This window comes from Amphiprion ocellaris, chromosome 5 (assembly GCF_022539595.1).
Source record: "Amphiprion ocellaris isolate individual 3 ecotype Okinawa chromosome 5, ASM2253959v1, whole genome shotgun sequence".
NCBI classification, from domain to species: Eukaryota; Metazoa; Chordata; class Actinopteri; family Pomacentridae; genus Amphiprion; species Amphiprion ocellaris.
The window spans coordinates 27,092,174-27,111,175 of record NC_072770.1 but is presented as its reverse complement, the minus strand read 5'-3'; the positions used below and the strand labels follow the sequence as shown (position 1 = coordinate 27,111,175).

Sequence of the window (19,002 nt, the reverse complement as noted above, 5' to 3'; positions counted from 1 at the left end):
GGTATCCTAAAAACACAACGATATCGGTGCTGCATGAAATAAAAAGTGCTACAAAAGTTGTCCTCAACAATGAATGATCGAGCTAGCAGCTACACATGGAGCCGGCGGAGACGCACTTCCTGGATCTCTTCTTCGTTGATCTTTCGTTCTCTTCTTCTTTGGGGATGTTCGGCAGTATCCTCCTGGCGTCCACATATGTGAGTATTTTTTTTCTCAAAAAGAGCATTATTCAAAAATAATGATAATAATAAGATAATAACAAAAATAATAACAGTATAACTATACTTTTTAATATAACATAAATACTATAATATAAAATGAATATAATAATAATCAGATATTAGATATTATCCGATTATTATATTCATTGGTTACTCCTTGTCCCAAATAACTAGAAGAAATCTGAAATGCAAGGCCAACCAATGCTCGGGTCTGAGGAGGGTATAGACGTTACTAGGTGGACTTCTGCCCTCTGCAGGGCAGCACACAGTACACAATATGGCTATTGAATGTCGTCCCAGACAGTACATTAAACTTTCCTGTTATATTTGCTTTCTTGCTGCAGAGTTTTTATTGATTTTGCAGCTTTAGCTCTTGTCTTGCAGTTTGTTGTGACTAGAGGTATAACAATTATTTCATTAGTTGTCAACTCTCATTTGCCTCCGATTCCTAGAATTGAATATTCAGTTATGGTAATATCCCGCTGTGAGTTACACCATCTTTTATACCAATATTGCATATATATTAAATAAATCAGGGGTTAAATTCTGATTTGTGAGGAGGGGGAGTCATTTTCCAGTGAGGTTAGGGCTCACAAACTATACTACACATAATAGAAATAAAGATTATCTTTTCACTACAAAGTGTTTAAAATGAAAACTGTATAAATTATGTTCATATGCTTATACAAAACAGCATAGAAAAATCATCCCATTACTATGTTTCAACAGTGACTTCAAAATGTGGCAATGAAGAGTCAAATCAAGCCACCAACAGACTATACTTCATACCTAAAACCTGTTAACATACAAGATGTATGGCAGTAGAACACATCTGTGTAGATTCTCACTCATAAGAGCTTCAATAAAAGCCAACAAATAATTTTTCCCAATGCTGTGTCGTTATTCCACTAAATAAAATGTGTTTTCTTTCTTTCTTTCTTTCTTTCTTAGAAAATCAGCTAAACTAGACAAGTGGATCAAATCATCTCTGATTATGGGTGAGATGAAATATGAAAAAAAAAATCTGTCATGAAAAGTCTTATCTTTCAGCACACAACAGAAAATGGCTCATGCAGATGTCAATTAATGATATTTTGCAAACTATATGTTGCTGTTTTTCACAATAATAGAGCACAAAACACATGGAATACTGTTTGACATGAAATACATGGTAACAAAAATGAAAAGAGAGTTATTTTTTTGTTGAATTTTCATGACTGATGTAGACATGACAAGCTGTACCACAAAAAAAAATCTTTAAAAGCATTTTAAATTTCCAGAAAAAAAAAAAGTTTCAAACAAATCAGGGATGGCCCAGCGGAACGCAGCTGATGATTCAAGATGAAATAAGCCCATCTTGAACAGAATTAGTGCAGTGAAACGTTTATCAGCAAATAGGTCCCTTGCCCTCATCGTGCTCACAGTGATCGTGCTATCGAAATAGAATAAAATAGAAATACTTTATTAATCCCTGAGGGGAAATTCGGTTGTTACAGCAGCAGTAGAGTTACCACCACCATAAATACAGATAAATAAGCAAAAATATGCAGTAAGTAAAAATAAATAAGAAAAATATGAAATGCACAACGTGTAATACACATTCAAGGTAAAAAGTGTTTTATTTTGTTTACTTGTATCGTGGATATAGTTTCTAACTACCAAAATAGTCACCATTATGCGGCCTGCTTTTTAAAGAAATCCAGTGTTAAAGTGACAAGAAAGGAAACGTCATTGCAATAATATAAAACGCACTTTTAACAATGACCAAACGTACATGCTTTTATTGTGAAGGGGGACAGACGGCGGGGGCGGCCATATTATCGATAACTTCACACTTCGGTCCGTCTGCCTAAAATCGATAAGTGATTGGCTTTCTTGATGGTTAAGGTTTTGGGGGACTATTGGCGCGTTCACAGAAGGTAAGCACACAACCGTGTCAAGCGTTTAAACTGAATTATTCCCCGCCGGGTGTCGTCAGTGCAGCTACGGGGGGCTCGGTAACGTTAGTCGCCGTTACAGTGATGCCTTTGTCTCGGCTATAACTAGGTGATGTTGAAGGCTAACCGTTGACGGTGGCTAACGTTAGCTGCTGCTCCGAGGTGTCTCAACCTGTCCGCGCTGAGTGACACTTCACGGCGGCCGGACTGCTGCTGCTCTCTAAGCTAGCCGTGCTCACTGGACCGCAGCCTGTGCGCAGCTGCTCGGTGACATTAGGCGGAGCTGCTGTGGACGTTTTTCGGTGAGTCAGACCTCCAGACATACAGCAGCATCACCGGGTGTCCGTTCACACGAGCGTCATCCGAGGTGAGAGCAGAGAGCCGGTGGGACTGTCACATTTCATAACTGGAAATAAGCTGCATGAAGCAAACCAGGACACCCGGGGGCTCTGGGGGAAAAAAAACGCCTTAATTCGCCCAATTCTGTTGCCACATAAGCACAAATGTTTAGCAGCATTTGAAGTGAGTGACCGTTGCTCCCAAGTTGTGTTTTTTAAATCAGTTCTCCAAGTTCACATGAGGTGACATGGGCATAATTGTTCCCCAGTGGTGAGATGTGGGCGTGTCCGTCCTCCTGGCCCTGCTTCCAGTGCACAGAATGGGACTGTTTACTGCCAGTTACTCATGTTTCTGCTTACAACTGGTCCAGATCACATCTGAGTTCAGTCTGTTCTGCCAGTTGTTTGAAATCAAGTCTCGACATGGCTGATGAAGGTGTGAGGATTATTTTATTCAGGGAAAATGTCTAATTGCAATTTTTCTCACAGATATTGCCATTTGATTCATAGTTCAGAAAACTTCAGTTATGTTTTCATCGTGTAGTAGATTTAAAACGTGATGCAACGTTACAACATGAAACACCATCAAAGTTACTGAAACTACTGACATATTTTAAACCCTGGGTCAAACAAGCAGCGCTGCATTGCTTGAAATGCTTGAAACTGATTACTCTTTCACCTCTACTCTCAACTCTCCTCATAAATAGTTATTTTCCAGGCAAACCAGACTCTCTACTATTTGCACACTGCTTTTGATGACTTGCTCCTGTTTATTATTATAGACTAAACAGCAAAAAGACTACATGTCTACGACATGTCTGCATTTCACAAAAGGGCGTACCATTGATCCAGCGGATACTGTCCAGTATTATATATACATTCAACCCTGACTAGACAGCAGATTGTCCCACACAGCTCACATTGAACATCTTGCACAAAAATTTAAAAACAGTTTGGATGCTTTTACCCCAAACAGCACTTGTCTCTCCCTTGATAACCGAAAAAAGCATGTGCAGTCTGCCATGCTGTCTACAGTTGATTATAGAGATGTCCTTTATATTCATGCTGCACCATTCAATTAAATACACCAGAGCTATCACGCTCACCATTGTGAGTTCTACAAGAAGGTTGGATGATCTCATTCCTGTATGAGGTTTTAAAGCTTTACATGCTCTAACAGTATCTGTAACTGATTTGATTTGTGTCTTTGTGTGTGATTGTTGTTTTGAGTGAATACTTTCGTTGTTGTGACCCTGTCTGCTGTGTATATAATTTTCTTTCAAATCTCAAAAGAGATTTTAATCTCAATAAGATTGCTTAAATAGATAAAGCGGAACTAACTGCTTAATTCTTTATTGTTCTACTGTATGAGAAAATTCAGATCAATTGCTTATTCAGAACAAACCTTTTCTATGCATTAAATCTTTAACAATTGAATTGGCTCTTCAAAAGCAGAGTACTTGAGAAACATTCATTTTTGTCTATATAACATTTTTTTAACACGAATTACATTTATATAGACAATATTTTTTCTATGTGATATAAATCATTCTAATTAAAGATTTCCACTAACATAAGATGTACATTTACCTACTCAAAAGCATTTTAATCCAAATATCTTTTTTGACATGTGCAGTGTGCTTCTGTGTCCACTGAAGTGTCTAAAATGCCAGAAATATACCAGAAGAAGAAATGACCAGAATGGACCCACATCATGTTCTGGGAAAAAATGTTGCATTTCTGCTGTTCTTTCTAATTAAGTGGCAAGCTTAGCAGCACATAATTCTCTGGTAATTTTAAAATGTGGATGGAGGTCAAGAGGACCTTTATAGCTCATCACGAATAGTAAACTTGGTACCAGTCAGGTGTGGAACATGGGATAAACATACACGAAAAAGTAATTCAACCAGACAAAAATCATCCAGTGGAATGTTTATATGATTATTAGGCGCTGATATTTCACTGTTGATCGGATTATCAAAAGCTTAACACCACCCCTCTTAATCTGATGAAAATTCCCTCTGATTGGGATAGTCTGTCAATGAGTTTTAATTTTTAATTGTGTTCATGAATGTGATAGACATTCTCCTTACATTTCTAAACTGTCCTTAAAAAAAAGAGACCGATGCACCTTAGATGTTGCACTTCAATTGTTTCCCCACCTTTCCATGCCATGAATGTGAAGCATCTTTCTATTTGCAGCATCTCAAATGCAACATTTGAGAGGGGGATGGTGTCAAAAGAAGAAGAGACCATTTTTAAATGTTAAGCCAACTTTTTCTGTTTGATCTATGAAACTATTTCAGGATGACTGTGAGACCACTGTATGGTATCTGTTTGGGTAGTGGAAATTACATGTCAATTTGTCTTCTTGATGGTATTTTAATTATTCCAGCAGATACTGTATGAGAAATCTGCTTGAAATCTGCTGCAGCACTTTGTTTCAGCAGCTGCTGTTTAAAGCGCTTTATAAATAAAGTTGAGTAGAGTTGAGCAATTGCAGTTTATTTCACTTTAGGTAATGTCAACTGTCTATATTAAGTGGCATGAATGGAAACTAAGTATCAGTTACTCCTACTGAGCCCAGTGCTGAGCTGCTAGAGTTTTAATTTAAGTCTCTGTAGCTTCTCTGCTGTTTAGATACAGTCTGCAATATACACACGTGGACAAAATTGTTGGTACCCCTCGGTTAATGAAAATAAAACCCACAATGGTCACAGAAATAATTTGAATCTGACAAAATTAATAATAAATAAAAATTCTACAAAAATTAACCAGTGAAAATCAGACATTGCTTTTGAACCGTGGTTTAACAGAATTATTAAAAAAAATAATAAACTCATGCCTGGACAAAAATGATGGTACCCTTAACTTAACATTTTGTTGCACAACCTTTTGAGGCAATCACTGCAATCAAACGATTTCTGTACCTGTCAGTGAGACTTCTGCACCTCTCAGCAGGTATTCTGGTCCACTCCTAATGAGCAGACTGCTCCAGTTGTCTCAGGTTTGAAGGGTTCCTTCTCCAGACGGCATGTTTCAGCTCCTTCCACAGATGTTCAATAGGATTTAGATCAGGGCTCATAGAAGGCCACTTCAGAATAGTTCAGTGTTTTCCTCTTAGCCATTCTTGGCTGTTTTTAGCTGTGTGTTTTGGCTTATTATCCTGTTGCAAGACCCATGACCTGCGACTGAGACCAAGCTTTCTGACACTGGGCAGCACATTTCTCTCTAGAATACCTTGATAGTCATAAGATTTCATTGTACCTGCACAGATTCAAGACACCCTGTGCCAGATGCAGCAAAGCAGCCCCAGAACATAACAGAACCTCCTCCATGTTTCACAGTAGGGACAGTGTTCTTTTCTTGATATGCTTCATTTTTGCATCTGTGAACATAGAGCTGATGTGCCAGAAAGTTCCAGTTGTGTCTCGTCTGTCCATAGGACATTCTCCCAGAAGCTTTGTGGCTTGTCAACATACAGTTTGGCAAATTCCAGTCTGGCTTTTTTATGATTTGTTTTCAACAATGGTGTCCTCCTTGGTCGTCTCCCATGAAGTCCACTTTGGCTCAAACACCGATGGATGGTTCGATCTGACACTGATGTACCTTGACCTTGGAGTTCACCTTTAATGTCTTTAGAGGTTGTTCTGGGCTCTTTTGTTACCATTCGTATTATCCATCTCTTCCATTTGTCATCAATTTTCCTCCTGTGGCCACATCCAGGGAGGTTGGCTACAGTCCCATGGATCTTAAATTTGTGAATAATATGTGCAACTGTAGTCACAGGAACATCAAGCTGCTTGGAGATGGTCTTATAGCTTTTACCTTTAACATGCTTGTCTATAATTTTCTTTCTAATCTCCTGAGACAACTCTCTCCTTCGCTTCCTCTGGTCCATGTTTAGTGTGGTACACACCATGTCACCAAACAGCACAGTGACTACTTGTAACCCTATAAATAGGCCGACTGACTGATTCCAAGTTTGTAGACACCTGTGATGCTAATTAGAGGACACACCTTGATTGAACATGTCCCCATGGTCACATTATTTTCAGTCTTTTCTAGGGGTACCATCATTTTTGTCCAGGCCTGTTTCATGAGTTTATTTTTTAAAAATTTTTGTTAAACCGTGGTTCAAAAGCAATGTCTGATTTTCTTTGGTTAAGTTTCATAGAATTTTTATTATTACTTTTGTCAGATTCAAATTATTTCTGTGACCATTGTGGGTTTTACTTTCATTAACCGAGGGGTACCAACAATTTTGTCCACGTCTGTAGCTCTGTTTATTCTCCACTATTCTATCATTATGTGGAGTGTTTTCTATGCCATGTTACTGAATTGAAGTTTGTCTTGTCAGGGATTCGACATGGCCTTGAAAAGGAGAAGGGCGACATCCCCCTCTAGCAGTGTGAGTGGAGGAGATTTTGACGATAGCCAGACTTCATCGTTAGTGTCTTCAATTGGGAGAAAGAGGAGAAGGACCTCAAACATTCCAACTGTGGATCCTGTAATTTTACAAATTTCAGTCACTGTTTTTTAAATCAGCTGTGAGATTTATAATACAGCACGGATTGAATAAGTAGTTGACGCATAAAAGGATGTGGATGTTTTTCAGCGTCTAATCCTTGCCTTGCAGATTGCTGTATGTCATGAACTGTACAACACAATCAGAGACTACAAGGATGACCAGGGCAGGATGTTGTGTGAGCTGTTCATCAGAGCTCCCAAACGAAGGTGAGGAGAGGCATAGCTATATACAGTATGTGTGTATATTTACATCCCAAATTTCCTTTAGTATCAATCAAGCTATTTAACAGAAATATTAGACACATTAGAAAATGTACAAGTCTCTGTTTCTTACAGGAATCAACCAGACTATTACCATGTGGTGTCTCAGCCAATTGACATGATGAAGATCCAGCAGAAATTAAAGATGGAGGAGTATGATGATGTTGAACAACTAACCAGTGACTTTCAACTTCTATTCAACAATGCAAAAACATATTATAAGGTAACAAATATTTTCTAAACTTAAATGAAAGCTATTAAAAATGTGTGCACATCTTTGTGAAGGATATATTAGGATCATAACATGAATTTGTCTTGCTTGTAGTCAGACAGTCCTGAATACAGGGCAGCCTGTAAACTGTGGGACCTTTATCTGAGAACCAAGAATGAGTTTGTTCAACGAGGGGAGTATGATGAGGATGATGAAGATGGATATGATGCACAAGACAACCCGGGAGGGTCCACTGAAGATGAGGTGACATTTATGGTTGTGATTCTTCATTCAGTACATACTGATTATAGTATCCATCTTTACGCTGGGACCCGTGATGCTAATCTGTCGAATCAACTGACTTAGTATCTAATTTAATGTGTGTCACAGTCGTGTTTAAGCAACATTGTACATGACAGAAAAGATGTAATTTTATGTTAGCATGGTGGCATCTGTTTGTGTTATTCTTAACATGAAATATCATGAACTCTCAGTGATTTAAACTTTATATCAACGCTACAGATTTCCCTATGGGTTAGTTGGTTAGTATACACTGATTGGCCACAATATTAAAATTCCTTGTCTAATAATGTGCAGCTCCTCCTGAATGCATCCAGTGGTATCGGCCACCAAGATATTAGCAGTACTTTCTTTAAGTCCTGTAAGTTGCTTCCCTGGAACATGTTTGTTTTTTTCAGAACATCCTACAGATCCTCATCTGGACTGAGATCTGGGAAATCTGGAGGCCAAGTCAACACCTTGTGACTCTTTGTCATGTTCCTCAAACTATTCCTGAACAATTTTGCAGTGTGACATGACACATTGTCCTGTTGAAAGGGACCACTGCCATCAGGAATATTACTGCCATGAGGGTGTGTGTGTGTGGTCTGCAACTATATTTTAGAAGGTGATTTGTGTGAAAATACTGTTCACATGAATGCCAGGACCCAAAGTTTCCCAGGAGAACTTTGCTCAGAGCATCATGCTGTCTCTGCCAGCTTTTCTTTGTCCCACAGTGCATTCTGTGGCCATCTCTTCCCCTAGATGAATGATTTAACCACAACTGGCTGCAGTCATGATTTTAAAAATGTGACTCATCAGACCAGGCCGCCTTCTTCTGGATGTGATATCTTTTGGGTTACTGATCAGAAGGACTGGGACCAGCTACTGTTGGGCCCTTGTACAAGGCCTTTAACCCTGTCTGGTTCAGGGGTGCCTCAGTGTGTCCTCCAGCTTCCTAACAAGCTGGGATATGTTAAAAGGGAATTTGCCTTTGCACGATCAATGAAGTACATAAAATAAATAAAGAAAAACATGAGAAAAAAACAAAGCATAATGAATGCAAATGTTCTGACACCATTCAAGAGTTATATATTCTGTTATTTTAAGGAAACTAACATAATTCTCAGTAGTTATAGAGCTACAAACCAGTTTTTATTTTGTATTGCAAATGTATATACAGTTTACAGTTAACATCACTAGGGGATGATATTGTACTTTGTTGCCTAACCTGTGTGACCACTTGTTCATACCAGAGTGCGCCCACGTGTTTGAAAGAGGTCCTTGAGCAGCTCCTTGATGCTGTAGTGTCTTACACTGAGCCTACTGGTCGCCTGGTCAGCGAGCTGTTCCAGAAACTTCCCTCCAAAATGGTAGCAGCACTTTTAGTATGACTTAGAAATTGTTTTAAAATTGAGCGACTTTGCTTTGATGTATATTTTTCCTTTTTTCTCTCAGCAATACCCAGATTATTATGCCATCATTAAGGAACCAATAGATCTGAAAATCATTGCTCAGAAGATTCAGGTACTTGTATTTCTCTATTAAGTGCTGATTTTGTGTTTTACATTACGTTATTCTTAAAATATGCGACAAATATCTTTGCTTTTAGCTGGGCCACTACAGAGGTGTCAATGCCATGGCTAAAGACATAGACTTGCTGGTCAAGAATGCCAAAACTTATAATGAGCCAGGATCACAGGTGTTTAAGGTCAGTATGCAACAGAATATCTACATACTTAACCTATGTTATCACCAGCATTTGACAAACTTACCAATGACCTACTCGTCTTCCAGGATGCGAACACTATTAAGAAGATTTTTGCACAAAAGAAATCTGAGATGGAACATGGAGAGCCAATCAAGTCGAGCATTCGTATCAGGTACTTAGGAATTAACACTTGGATTAATTTAGAGAGAATGTATATTCACTTTGGATTTTAATTCTTCTGTCTGTCTCTGTGAAAGGAATAGAAGGTCTGCCCAGGGAGACCGTCTCTCAGCTATCACCATGGCTCTTCAGTATGAAAGTGATGAGGAAGGCATACTCTCTGGTACACCTTCACCTAATTATAAAACAGACGTGCAGTAATTGGACGTGACATAACAATCTGTTAAAACTGTCTTTTCCTACATTTCTCAGGCTCTGTCCACTATGATGAGGGGGAATCTGAAGCAGAAAGTATGACTTCCAACATGGATATGAGTAATCCCATCTTCCAGCTATATGAAGCTGTTCGAGGTGCCAGGAATAGTCAAGGCCAACTAATTTCTGAGCCTTTCCTGCAGCTACCCTCGAGAAAAGACTACCCTGACTACTACCACCAGATCAGTCAACCCATCTGCCTCCATCAGATCAAGTATGACAGAACTAATATTCTTGTCATGTTTGTGTTTTCATTTGTCTGTGTCCACAAGTGTCACGCAAAATTAATACGAAACAACACCAAAAATACATTTTGGTGGTGTTGCGTTTTGAAATGATACTTGAATGGAAATCCATTTTGCTTCTTTTTTTTCCTTTTTCTCAACTGTCAGTGTTTTCATCATTGATTTATTTTATTTTGTTTCATCAACATTCTGTCTTTTTGTTTTCTTCGGGAAAGTGCGGCATCATATACACTCACAGTGCAGTACAGTATTTCTGTGCCCTACTTCCCAAATGTGAGAGCCCGTGACTCCCCACAGGAACAAGATGAAGAATAATGAGTATGAGAGCGTTGAGCATGTTGACTCGGATCTGACGTTGATGTTTGAGAATGCCAAACGTTACAACGTTCCTCACTCCTCCATCTACAAGCGTGCGCTCAAACTTCAGCACATTCAGCAGGTCGGTGCCAACGTCTTCTCATTGTAATTATACACAAATGTTGGATTTGCTTAGATATTTGCTGACAACTTTTGGAAAATCTGAATGACCAGGGTTTCAGCTTCATGGCATTTTTAGAGAAGTATTGTAACAATGCAATTTATATATCACCTGTCTAGATGAAGAGAAAGGAGCTTTTACAGAGAGATGATGATGATGGAGACAGCATGCTCTCCTCTGCCACGTCTGACACCAGTAGTACAAAAAGAAAAAGGTGCACTTTGTCACACACTTGTTCGGTTCTCTGATGTTGTTAGTTTTTTGTTGTGTGTGTGGATGGGGACCATATGTGTGACAGTTCTTTATTGGTTTGCATCTGGTTTCCAGTCACAAGAAGAATACAAAGAAAAACCGAATGAAAGCTCTCTTAGCTGCTGTGACTGAGGCACGAGAAGCTGGCACTGGTCGGCGACTGTGCGACCTCTTTATGGTCAAGCCCTCAAAGAAGGACTACCCCGATTATTACAAGGTCATCCTGGAACCAATGGACCTGAGGACCATTGAGCACAACATCCGCTCAGACAAGTACATGACGGAAGATTCAATGGTAGAAGACATGAAGTTGATGTTCCGCAATGCACGACATTATAATGAGGAAGGTTCCCAGGTAGGATTCTATTTGTTGGTTGTGTCTGTTTCTGTGATGCTCTTTAAGGATGTTAGTTTGTTCCTTGATGAGCCCGTATTATATTACATTATTAGGGTTTTCCTGTTATGTTAGGGTGTTATAGCTTTTTTTGAACATGCAAACAATCTACAAACATAAGAAGGCCGAAGCTCATACCAAATGGAGGCTTGTAACACAGATGTATGTAACACCGTCTTAGTGGCTAGTCTGGCACGTCTCTACACAAAGAATCTGCAGCTAGCTTGTAGTCTGCTATTGTTTTCTTACCAGAGCCACTTCTGGTACAGCTGCATACATGTACTTATAGTTCTAGGATTATATTGAATAAACTATGCTGGCTAATTTTTTTTTGGCATAATCTAACCAGTCTTAGCAGACTTAGCTTTTTGGGAGGGAGCATTAAAGAGGCAGGAGCTAAAACAGACCATTGAGAAAGAGGTGCTGCAACAATTTACAGTAGTGTGTTTTTCTGAACATTAAAGCATGGGTTTTTTAATGTTTCAGACCGCCAATACAGCACCTGAAAGTCCTAATGTGGTTGTAGGTTGATATGTTTAAAAATGATATATTAAACTCTAAGTACGATCTGTCCTGAAAGAAGAACATGGATAGCCTCTCCATGATCTTCTCGTTGTTGTTGTTTCTGTAGGTCTACAATGATGCAGACATTCTAGAGAAGATCATGAAAGACAGACGCAGGGATCTTGGGCCGGCAACTGATGATGATGACATGATGTCCCCAAAGTTGAAAATACGTATGTCACTGATGTAACCAAATCTAAACAAGAATGTGAATGATGTCAAAATACTAAATACTATCAACCTACCTACACTTTCTGTTATTGCAGGAAAGAACAGCATTACTCTAAAGAAGTCTAAGTACTTGACACCATTACAACAGAAGCTGAATGAGCTGTATGAAGCTGTGAAGAACTACACTGATAAGCGAGGCCGGCGCCTCAGTACAATCTTCTTGCGGCTGCCGTCTCGTGCCGAGCTGCCTGATTACTACATTGCCATCAAGAAACCTGTGGACATGGAGAAGATCAAGAGCCACATGTTGGCTAATAAGTACCAGGATGTGGATGCACTGGTGGAAGACTTGGTGCTCATGTTCAACAATGCCTGCACTTACAATGAACCTGAGTCTCTGATTTACCGCGATGCTCTGCTGCTGCACAGGGTGCTGTTAGAGACGAGACGTGACCTGGAGGGAGGAGAGGATGCACATGTGCCCGACGTGCCCCGCCTCATCCAGGAACTTATCCGAAGCCTCTTTGTTTCTGTGCTTGGTCACCAAGACGACGAGGGGCGTTGCTACAGTGATTCACTCGCTGAGATCCCTGCTGTTGATCCCGCAAATTCCGAGAAGCCACCGCTCAATTTTGAGATTATCAGAAAAAATGTTGATCGAGGATGTTATAAAAGGTTGGATGTATTTCAGGACCATATGTTTGAAGTGCTGGAAAAGGCCAGACGGTTGAATAGGTGAGATATTGTTGATCATGTACAAAACTGAATCACTGATTTATTGTATTTTTTCAAAAGTTTGTGTTACACCATGCCATCATTGCAGGACAGACTCCGAGATCTTTGAAGATGCTGTGGAGCTGCAGCAGTTCTTCATCCGGATCAGAGATGAGCTGTGTAAGAATGGAGAGATCTTGATGTCACCTGCACTCAGCTATACCTCTAAACATCTCCATAGTGATGTGGAAAAAGAGAAGAAAGAGAAGCTTCCCAAGGAGTTTGAGGAGGACAAAATTAAGAGAGAAGAGGAGAAAAGGGGTATTCTCTGACACATTCATTAAACCTAACAGAACATACAAAGTGATATACCACAGTACCACGCATTCTTTCAGCATGTAACCTTGTTTGACTGATTATGTTGTGAATTCCCAGAAGCTGAGAAGAGGGAGGATCCTGTTGGAGGATCATGGCAGTCAAATCTTCAGCGCACATACAGTCAAGACTGCAGCTTCAAGGACAGTATGTACCATGTAGGAGACTATGTATATGTGGAGCCTGCAGAGCCGAACCTCCAGCCCCATATAATCTACATTGAACGCCTTTGGCAAGATGACACCGGTCAGTTTCTTTATATTTATATTTTCTGATTTTTAATATGCTCTGCATTACGTTAGTGTCTCATGTTCAGTAGCCAAATTTTATATTGAGACCAGAACTAATTACATTCAGTTTTTCCATCTCTAATTCACACACAGGGGAGAAATGGCTTTACGGTTGCTGGTTCTACAGGCCAAATGAAACATTTCATCTGGCCACAAGGAAATTCTTGGAGAAGGAAGTTTTTAAAAGTGACTATTACAACAAAGCTCCTGTCAGCAAGATTCTTGGCAAATGTGTGGTTATGTTTGTGAAGGTGAATTACATTTTTATCTCTATTTTCTTACTGTATTATTTGTTACTGAGCTTTAGCCATTTAACTGTGTATCTAGTGTTAACAAAATTGTTTTTGTGGTTGGGTTTTAAGGAGTACTTCAAGCTTCATCCAGAAGGATTCAGAGCAGACGATGTCTATGTCTGTGAGTCACGCTACTCTGCAAAGTCCAAGTCCTTTAAGAAGATCAAGATGTGGACCATGCCCCTGAGCTCTGTTCGGTTTGTTCCCCGAGAAGTACCCCTACCTGTAGTCCGAGTGGCATCCATGTTTGCACCCAAACAAGAGGAGAAGCCACCAGAGATTCCAGATGATAGCAAAATGACAGATGCTATTATAGACAAGGTAAATAACCAGTTGGTTATTTTTGTAAAATTTGACTGTGTACACATAAATGGTAAAGTCAGGAAACCAATTTGCGCTTGCAGGAGAGAGAAGATGTCCCTATGGATATGACCAACGGAGAACCAGGGTGTCAGTACTATGAGCAGCTCTGCTACAACAACTTGTGGCTGAAAGTGGGAGATTGTGTCTACATCGGTTCTCATGGACTCGTGCGCCACCGAGTGGGCAGGTAGAGTAACTGCTCAATTATATAGATGAATGAATTAAGGGGAAAAAAAATGCCTACGTTGAGGTAATCTGATTGTTGTGTTATGTTATGGGGGGGCACATTGCTGGCTCGGTGTGGTTTTACCTGTCCCTTTAGAGGAAAGGATCACTGCAAATCAATACAAAGTTGTCCAGGGGAATCACCTTTATCCTATGATGAAACATTTCTAACCTGATGGGAGTGGCCCCTAAGAATGACAGTACCTCCATTCACAGAGCATGAGAGGTCACTGAATGGTGTGATGAGTGTGAAAATTGTGTGAATTGCTTTAATGTGTCACCTCTAAAAATAAAAAAATAGTGCTCTGTAAGTGGTGTCAGCGTATACTTTATGATTATGAAAAATTAAACTTAATTGTAAAGACAGTTATGCCACACACAGTGCTATTTTTCCAAAATAACTGTCACATTAACACTATTTTGAAAATATGGATTACAGAGAGCTGTTAACAATGGCATGGTGGAGAGTGATATTGTAGTATACCAATAATAATCACAGATTTCAGTTGTTTATGCTACAACTTCTTTTCTTCTTACATGAACAGGATTGAGAAAATGTGGATGAGGGACGGAGCAGGCTACTTCTTCGGCCCCATCTTTATCCATCCTGAAGAGACAGAACATGAACCCACAAAGATGTTCTACAAGAAGGAAGTGTTCCTTAGCAACCTGGAGGAGACGTGTCCCATGACCTGCATCATAGGTACCCTTCTTATTCCCTGTGGGTTAGACTGAATACCAGTGCTTTTTTTGACAACATGGCACTATGTTTACTGATTCATGATTACAATTCAGTGATAATTAGAATCATTGAATGCATTAATTGAATTAGTTTTCGTTTCACAGGAAAATGTATTGTGTCGTCCTTCAAAGACTACTTGTCATGTCGGCCCACTGAAGTGCCTGAAGAGAATGTTCTACTCTGTGAGAGTCGCTACATTGAGAGTGAAAAGCAGATGAAGAAGTTCAAGGGTCTTAAGCGTTTTTCACTCTCTGGGAAGGTGGTGGAAGATGAAATCTACTATTTTAGGTAGACAAATTGGATGTTAAACACATGTCACTGAAGATTTTAAATTGAATGACATAAAACTGTGTAAACATGCACTGGTTGTACATGCTCAAGCAATGAAACAGAGTGACACAGTTCAGGCAATTTATTTTCACATATTTACTGGATATCTTTCCTGTTGCAATATCATCTGTGTTTTCTAATTTAGAAAAACTAAGGATCTTGAAGCTGGTTCTTTCTCAGTGAATGAAGTATTTTGAATTTAGGTTGAGGAACTGCTCAGAATGCTTTTCTAATTGGCTTATACAGGAAGCTCATAGTGCCCCAGAAGGAGCCATCACCCCTACTTGACAGGAAAATTGAGGAACTGGAGGCCAAGTTTGCTGACATGACAGATGAAGAGCTTGAGGACCTTGGGGATGATGATGGCGAGCTTGGGGACCAGTCTCTTCCTCAGATGCAGTCTTCCATGTCTAGTGACATGGATATCATGCCTTACACTCCTCCACAGGTCAGGGTGAAAGTATTTAATCATTTAGTAGCTAATTAACTGTAGCTAATTGTGAAGCATTTTTGCGAATGCTCCTCTTGTGCTTGGTTGCAGTCCACCCCAAAATCCATAAAGGGCCTTTCAAAGAAGGAAGGTTCAAAGCGGAAGATCAACATGAGTGGGTACATCTTGTTCAGCAGTGAGATGCGAGCTGTCATCAAAGCCCAGCACCCAGACTTTTCTTTTGGGGAGTTGAGCCGTCTCGTTGGCACAGAGTGGAGGAACCTGGAGAGTTCCAGGAAGGCAGAGTATGAAGGTGAGAATTCTTATTTGATATTTTTATCAATTCTTTACAGAGAGATTAGATAGATTTTTTGTATTGATCCAGTTATTTGTTCTTCAAAAATAGCGAACAATAAAGTTCCTAACTTAGACTCATGTTGTTGTGTTTCAGAGCGAGCAGCTAAAGTGGCTGAGCAGCAAGAGCGTGAGAGGGCCCAGCATCAGACGTCCCCTAGAGCAGGTACCCCAGTAGGGGCACTGATGGGGGTGGTGCCTCCCCCAACCCCCATGGGGATGCTAAATCCCAGCATGACGCCTGTGTCAGGTAACCCCTCATAAATGCAGATGGATCCCCGGTGTACTCTAGACTGGCTGGAATAAGAAGCTAAACTGCTAAAATTCTTCACATTTTTAACATTCCTTATCACACTCATATCAGCATGCTTGTGATGTTGCGATGTTCTGATTTCATTGTGTGTTTTCCTCTAACTCTAACTTAATTCATAAGCTCAAACCTTGAATGGAATAGTACACCCTTTATTCTTCAAGCCTTCACTCATGAAAGAATCCACACAGTCAACATTACTGTTCTGATTATGAAGTTGTCTGCGTGTGAATGCAAAACATGAAGTGGAACGTCTGCCGTATACCATTTGAGGATTGAGACAAAACAAATAATTCATGTTTTACTTTAGTGCATGTGCACCACATTGTTTCTTATTGTGCATTTCTCGTTTGTGTGGCCTAATTTCCATTCATCCCCATCATCACAGTCTGGTAATTAAATGATGGCATAAACTGTATATTAACATATTAATGCATGCTTGGTAGTGAATGCTGGTTTAACTGATGCATGTTGCTGTTTTGTGTTACTACTGTTCCTTCCTAAGAAGGTATGATGGGTGCATATAGGCCAGCTATGATGCCCCCGCAGGGCCATGTTGAAGGCATGGTTAGTATGACTGGCATACCACCACATCACATAGGGGTGCCTGTTTTTCCCCAACATCTCCTGTCCGTTATGCCTGGGTTCCCTGGAATGCCATACTTTGGTAAGAATGCTGTCATGGCCACCCCACCTGCCACGCAGTTGCTTCCTGTCTACCAATCTGACTTGTTGGAGGGGCTACCTGTACCAATAGGCTGAGGTCCTTAAGCTGATTACTAGTCAGTTAAGAACACAGTCTCAAATGGGACTGGTTATTTGTGCAGCTCATTACCAATAGCCTTGATGGTAATGTGTCACTGAAAAATAATATTTGCTTCCCCTGGGAAAAAAAATGTCTTCACTGAATCCTTGAACATATATTAAATCCCGAAAATGAGCACTCGATTGACATGCCTAAGAGATTTAACATACCAAAAATGTAGCGGGTTCATTTTGACTTTTACATTTTGAAAGCAGTGCTTGGAATATAAACCAATAATAAGAGGCTTGCTGCATCTTTTGACAGTGTGTTGATGTTGAATATTCTCACAGGTGTCAATAGCATTGGAAGTGGATCTGGAGCAGGAAATGTTCATGGATCTCAGGTAATCCGCTAGGATCAGTAAGAGAGGAACCATTCCAAACTGCTTGGAAGAAAATTCGTCTTCAGTGTTTTCCTGCTTTTAACAAGCTGAAACTTGTTTACTGGGATGCCAGACCTTGTGCTAAAGGCCCCATCTAGACACCGTGTACAATCACTGTGTGGCACTTTTAATGTAGGGACACTTGGTTACTTTCTGTGTATGCATATATGTATGTATTTATCATGATTAATTGTATGAATTCCTGTCTGAATCAAATAAGTAATAGAGTTCTTGTAATATTTTCATTAGATGGGTTTGATGGGCTCAGGCCAGCAGGCTCCGCCCCCTTACCCAGGACAAGGCCAGGTGGGACAACCTGCCCTCCAACAGCCATCCACCCCAGTGTTTGTTTCACCACCCGCCAAGTCTCAGCGGCTGCTCCACTCCGAGGCCTACCTCAGATACATTGAGGGCCTTACTGCAGAATCCTCTACCATTAGCAAGTGGGACCAAGCTCTGTCAGGTTAATTTTATGGTTTGATAGCCAGTGATTAAATATAAAAACATGAAACCACAATGACACAAGCTAACTTACCTTGTTAAATACTGTACATATTTAATACTTGCTTGTGAAACTTTTATGTTTGACTTCTGATTGTGTCTTAATTTGAACATTATCCGACCTATAGACTTGTCATTTTTTATTCTTTGGTCATAACTGTGTGTTAATGGCTTCTTAGGGGGCAAAACACCTGCACTGAAATAATTTTCTTTCACTAAAATAAATAGTTGATTTTTTTCTTTGCACTTTCAGTTCAAAGACAAGATGTGCGCCTAACAAAAGAGCAAGAGAGTAGACTGCCGTCTCACTGGCTGAAGAGTAAGGGGGCCCACAAGACAATGGCAGACGCACTTTGGCGACTCCGTGACCTGATGCTGCGAGACACCCTAAACATCCGTCAGATGCACAACATGTAGCGAGTTCATATTGCGAGCCTCTGCTCCCACAACCTGTGAAACAGGAAGAGGGTTAAGCTCACTAAAAGTCTTCATTTGTTGTTCACTTGATTGACCTGTTGTCGTTAAAAAAAAATGTTTGTATTCATACAAGCTGCTTTCTGTACTGAAGCTGTGTTTTGTTTTACATTTCAGATATACTGTTCTAAGTGCATTATTGTTAATGACTGTCATTCTGTAAAGAAGGCCTTCATGCTTTCACAATTAAAATGTGAAGAGTTCAGTTTGGCTGTGTTCATTTACTCAGCAGGACCTTGTGTTTGGTGTTTGAGGAGCATCACTTGTTAAAGTAATACAACAGTATTTCATGATATGTTACATCTGTCTTTATTTTGGTTTCTTTTAGAGATGATAGTCTTTAGCTATGATTTTAAACTCTTTATTTTAAATCGTGTTGCGCTGCTG

At 39.9% G+C, this 19,002-nt stretch overlaps 1 protein-coding gene across 11 annotated transcripts; it reads left to right on the top strand.

The window, feature by feature from the left end:
- Positions 1–56: 56 nt before the first annotated feature.
- Positions 57–18,820, top strand: pbrm1 (polybromo 1). 11 transcript variants are annotated; one of them, XM_023280690.3, is made up of 31 exons: positions 2,006–2,140; positions 2,268–2,460; positions 6,857–6,907; positions 7,136–7,233; positions 7,363–7,510; positions 7,613–7,762; positions 9,034–9,150; positions 9,236–9,304; positions 9,390–9,488; positions 9,575–9,660; positions 9,746–9,831; positions 9,921–10,137; positions 10,466–10,607; positions 10,766–10,860; positions 10,974–11,253; positions 11,924–12,029; positions 12,123–12,762; positions 12,851–13,062; positions 13,177–13,362; positions 13,500–13,657; positions 13,769–14,020; positions 14,104–14,249; positions 14,833–14,990; positions 15,134–15,317; positions 15,606–15,807; positions 15,901–16,102; positions 16,241–16,393; positions 16,959–17,120; positions 17,549–17,601; positions 17,890–18,103; positions 18,395–18,820. In XM_023280690.3, the coding sequence occupies exons 3-31, from the start codon at positions 6,866–6,868 to the stop codon at positions 18,556–18,558; spliced, it is 4,821 nt and encodes a 1,606-aa protein (XP_023136458.1). In that variant the 5' UTR covers positions 2,006–2,140; positions 2,268–2,460; positions 6,857–6,865; the 3' UTR covers positions 18,559–18,820. The 11 variants fall into 11 exon arrangements, with proteins under 11 accessions (XP_054866928.1, XP_023136458.1, XP_023136455.1 ...); XM_023280687.3 differs by having other exon boundaries at positions 6,857–7,006; XM_055010953.1 differs by lacking the exons at positions 2,006–2,140; positions 2,268–2,460 and adding an exon at positions 57–197.
- Positions 18,821–19,002: the final 182 nt, after the last annotated feature.